The sequence below is a fragment of the Triticum urartu genome, chromosome 5A (genome assembly GCF_056163025.1).
Source record: "Triticum urartu cultivar PI428250 chromosome 5A, HENAU_Tu73, whole genome shotgun sequence".
NCBI lineage: Eukaryota > Viridiplantae > Streptophyta > Magnoliopsida > Poales > Poaceae > Triticum > Triticum urartu.
In genome coordinates, this window is record NC_141877.1 from 213,220,479 (window position 1) to 213,225,609 (window position 5,131).

Consider the following 5,131-nt stretch of genomic DNA (forward strand, 5'->3'; position numbering starts at 1 on the left):
GACAAGCCAGGAAGCTCCGGCAAGCAATACTGCAAGATCCACCGCACCAAGGGCCATGACCTCCAGAACTGCCGATAAGTCGAGCTGCTTACTGAGAAGCAAAAGGCTGAGTACGAAAGGCGGGACAAGGATAAGGACCAGGACAGTGCTGAGGGATCCGGCAAGAAACATGGCGACCAAGGAGACCGCCCCGACAAGGACAACCAGCAAGAGAGGCCCGCCCGGGGCCGCGACAAGAAACAAGAAGACGATGGTCACGGCGAGGATGACGAGTCTGGTGAGCAAGGGTTCCAGAAGGCTACGGAGGCCATGTGCATCGATGGCGGTGCCTCGCTGCATACCTCTCACCGCCGGCTCAAGCAGTGGGCGCGTGAGATTACAGCAGCAGAGCCGTCGTTCGACGCTCAGAAGCCGCTGAAGTGGTCCAACATGCCCCTCATCTTTGACGCTGAGGACCACCCTGACCGCACTACCGCGGTCGGGTGTTTTCCATTGTTGGTCTCGCCAACAATACGCAACCTCAGGGTGAACAAGATGTTGGTTGACGGCGGGGCCGGCCTGAACCGGATCTCGCCTGCTGTGATCAAAAGGTTGAAAATCCCTGATGGAGACCTTGAGGAAACGGGCACGTTTCAAGGGGTCAATCCGAGGAGGAGCCAGCCGAAGGGAAAGGTCACACTGCCCGTGACATTTGGAGGAGAGTTGAACTACAGGATGGAGAGGATCGTCTTTGACGTGGCCGAGATCCCCTTGCCCTACAACGGGATCCTCGGCCACTCGGCATTGGCCAAGTTCATGGCGGCGTCACACTACGCCTACAACATGCTGAAGATGCCCGGGCCGTTGACCATCATCTCCGTCCCCTTCGACAAGAAGGACACGCTGATCTGCGCCGACCAACTCTACCGGGAAGCAGTTGCAGTAGCTGCCAACAAGGCACCTGCTCCTGCCGCTGACGGCCCAGGAGGGAAAAAGGAGCCCGACAAGACCTCTCGCACCCACTCCGGCAAGCGCACCTCCTCGGAGTGTTGTGCTACCGTTGAGGACGTGCCAGAGAGCTCTACCGACAAGAGCAAGCGATCCAGAGCCGAGCCGCCGCAGACCAAGAAGGTGCCTGTCGGGGAGGATGGCACGAGAGGGGCCTTCATCATAGGCTCCACCCTCGACAGCAAATAGGAAGGTGGGATCGTCACCTTCCTGCGGGCAAATGTCGACATGTTTGCATGGCAAGCGTCTGACATCCCTGGTGTTCCCAGGGAGGTGATTGAGCACCACCTAGCCGTCTGCCCCCACGCGCGGCCCGTCAAGCAGAAGTTCAGAAAGCAGGCTCTAGAAAGGCAGGAGTTCATTACAGAGGAGATCAAGAAGTTGGAAGCAGCAGGTTTGGTTAGAGGGGTGCTCCACCCGACGTGGTTGGCCAATCCAGTAGTGGTGCGCAAGGTGAATGGGAAGTGGAGGCTATGTATTGATTACACAGATATTAACAAGGCTTGCCCTAAGGACCCCTTCTCGTTGCCACGCATCGACCAGATTGTTGACTCCACAGCCGGGTGTGATCTATTATCATTCCTGGACGCCGACTCAGGCTACCACCAAATCTTCATGACAAGAGAGGACGAAGAGAAGACGACATTCATCACCCCATGTGGTACGTATTGCTTTTTACGGATGCCTTTCGGGTGGAAGAGTGCCGGCTCAATGTTTGCAAGAGCAGTCCAAATTGGTTTTGAACCTCAGCTCCATAGAAATATGGAGGCCTACATGGATGACATAGTGATCAAAACCAAGGACGGGCTAACTCTTGTGCAAGATCTGGAAGAGACATTTGCTAACCTGCGCAAGATCAACCTCAAGCTGAACCCAGAGAAGTGCGTCTTCGGCGTTCTGTCTGGCAAGCTTCTTGGATTCTTTGTGTCGTAGTGTGGGATCGAGGCAAACCCAGACAAGATCAAGGCTATTGAGCAGATCGAGGCATCCAAGTGGATCAAGGATGTGCGTCGGCTCACCGGCTGCGTTGCCGCCATGAGCCGGTTCATCTCCAAGTCCGCCGAGCGCGCCCTTCCCTTCTTCAAAATCTTGAAGAAGGCAGGCCCAATAGAGTGGACACCAGAAGCCGAGGTAGCACTGCAGGATCTGAAGAAATACCTTTCCTCCACGCTGATACTGGTTTCGCCTAAACCACAAGAGCCGTTGCTGCTGTATCTGGCGGTGATGAATCAAGTGGTCAGCGCCGCACTGGTGGCACAGAGGGAGGTCGACGAGGAGGCAGCAATGGCGGCAGAACCAGTGGATGGCAAGCCAAAGATTCCCCCGGCAAGGCCTGGTGCCGACAAGGCGCGGCCCCCGGCAGAGTCTGGTGCCACCAAGGCAATACCAGCACAGTCGAGTGAAGTGGTGCCAAAGAAGAAGATGATGCAGCACCCGGTTTACTTTGTCAGCTCCCTCTTGCAGGGGGCTAGGTCAACGTATTCCGGCGTGCAAAAATTGCTCTTCGGCCTCCTTATGGCCTCGAGGAAGCTGCATCACTACTTCCAGGCCCACGAGATCACTTTCGTCACCCGCCTCCCGTTGCAATGGATACTGCACAACCCGGACACAACCGGAAGGATTGTGGAATGGGCCTTGGAGCTGTCAAGTTTCGGTTTGAAGTTTGAAAGTACCTCGACAATTCAGAGCAGAGTCTTGGCGGGATTCATCACAGAATGGACCTCGACGCCCGATGAAGAAGTCCAGGAGACCACTCTCCCCGGCAAGGAAGCAGACCGTGACTCGATCATGTACTTTGATGGGGCCTTATCGCTGCAAGGCGCCGGTGCCGGTGTGCTACTCGTCGCACCCACCGGAGAACACCACAAGTACGTGATCCAGATGCACTTCCCTAGGGAGATGTCCACCAACAACACCGCCGAGTACGAGGGATTTCTTGCGGGTCTCAGGATCGCAGCAGACCTCGGGGTTAAGAAGCTCATCGTCAGGGGCGACTCACAGCTCGTTGTCAGGCAGGTTAACAAGGATTATCAGAGCCCATTGATGGAAGCCTACGTGGATGAGGTGAGGAAGCTGGAGGAATGCTTTGACGGTATCCAGGCGGAGCACGTCCCCCGAGCAGAGAACGACATCGCCGATTACCTGTCAACACGTGCCGCATTCAAGCTACCTATGGAACCAGGTACCTTTTTACTCCGGTTAACTCAACCACCCGTCGAACCATCAACGGGGCAGAACAAGCGGAGGAAATCAGGTCCTAGCAACTACTTTCCTACCGAGCCCCCTGGGGCCGCTGGCAAGGATGCTGCCGCGGACGTTGAGCTTGCCCAAGAGCGACTGGCTCCGATAGGGCGTCAAGCCCTGGCCGTAGAGACAGTCGCTCTCATGGCGGAAGAAATGCCTTTGGTCCTTGTCGTCGAGACCCAGGCTCCGGCATGGGCGCAGCATACCGTCCACTTCCTCCAAACAGGGAGCTTCCTGAGGAGCAGGAAGAAGCAGAGAAAGTAGCCCGTCGGTCCACCCTGTACCAGTTCGTTGATGATGTCCTGTACCAGAGGAGACAAATGGTGTGAAACTCAAGTGCATCCCCCGGGAGGAAGGACTGGAGCTGTTGGCGGAGATAGATCGAGGCATATGTGGCTCCCACATAGGGTCAAGGGCCCTTGCCGGGAAGGCATTCTGGCAAGGTTTCTTCTGGCCCACCGCCCTCCAGGATGAGACGGCACTAGTAACGAAGTGTGAAGCGTGCCAGTTCCATTCAAAGAAGCTTGATCAGCCGGCTCAAGCCCTTCAGACAATCCCTCTCTCCTGGCCATTCTCAGTCTGGGGGCTCGATATACTGGGCCCTTTGCCCCGCGCTGTCGGGGGCTTTGAGTACTTGTACGTTGCAATCGACAAGTTCACAAAGTGGCCGGAAGTGGAAGCAGTGAGGAAGGTGACTGCTCAGTCAGCCGTCAAGTTCTTCAAAGGACTGGTCTACCATTTTGGTGTGCCAAACAGAGTCATCACCGAAAACGACACGCAGTTCACAAGCCACACCTTCATGCAGTACATCCAAGACCTCGGCAGCAAGGTCTGTTTTGCTTCCGTGGCACATCCACGGAACAACGGCCAAGCAGAGAGGGCAAATGCTGAAGTGTTGCGAGGCCTGAGAATGAAGACCTTTGACAAGCTACACAAGAGTGGAAGGCACTGTATTGATGAGTTGCCGGCGGTTCTTTGGTCGATCAGAACAACGCCAAATCGAGCCACCGGCCAGACAGCTTTTGCCCTGGTATACGGGGCAGAAGCAGTTCTCCCCATGGAACTCATATACGGGTCACCTCGAGTGCTCGCTTATGATGAGCTTGAGCAAGAGCCATTGCGCCAAGATGACGCGACGCTCCTTGAGGAAGATCATCTTCGGCCGGTCGTGAGAGAGGCATGCTACCAGCAAGCCTTGCGCCGCTATCATTGCCGCAAGGTTCATGCCAAAAGCCTTGATGAAGGTGACCTTGTTGAGGGAGTCCTGGATTAGGGGGTGTCTGGATGGCTGGACTATACCTTCGGCCGGACTCCTGGACTATGAAGATACAAGATTGAAGACTTCGTCCCGTGTTCGGAAGGGACTTTCCTTGGCGTGGAAGGCAAGCTTGGCGATACAGATATGTAGATCTCCTACCATTGTAACCGACTCTGTGTAACCCTAGCCCTCTCCGATGTCTATATAAACCGGAGAGTTTTAGTCCGTAGGACGAACAACAATCATACCATAGGCTAGCTTCTAGGGTTTAGCCTCTCTGATCTCGTGGTAGATCTACTCTTGTACTACCCATATCATCAATATTAATCAAGCAGGACGTAGGGTTTTACCTCCATCAAGAGGGCCCGAACCTGGGTAAAACATCGTGTCCCCTGCCTCCTGTTACCATCCGGCCTAGACGCACAGTTCGGGACCCCCTACCCGAGATCCGCCGGTTTTGACACCGACATTGGTGCTTTCATTGAGAGTTCCTCTGTGTTGTCACTTTTAGGCCCGATGGCTTCCCCGATCATCAACAGCGATGCGATCTAGGGTGAGACTTTTCTCCCCGGACAGATCTTCGTATTCGGCGGCTTTGCACTGCGGGCCAATTCTCTTGTTGATCTGGAGCAGATCGAAAGC

At 55.3% G+C, this 5,131-nt stretch overlaps 1 protein-coding gene across 1 annotated transcript; it reads left to right on the forward strand.

Moving 5' to 3' along the window:
- Nucleotides 1-309: 309 nt before the first annotated feature.
- LOC147970823 (uncharacterized) lies at nt 310-1,176 on the forward strand. Its single transcript, XM_087522894.1, has one exon. The coding sequence runs from the start codon at nt 310-312 to the stop codon at nt 1,174-1,176; it is 867 nt and encodes a 288-aa protein (XP_087379020.1).
- Nucleotides 1,177-5,131: the final 3,955 nt, after the last annotated feature.

What these genes read in the sequence shown, in the direction of transcription:
- LOC147970823 (XM_087522894.1), top strand. Translation starts at nt 310, where the DNA reads ATGTGCATCGATGGCGGTGCCTCGCTGCATACCTCTCACCGCCGGCTC.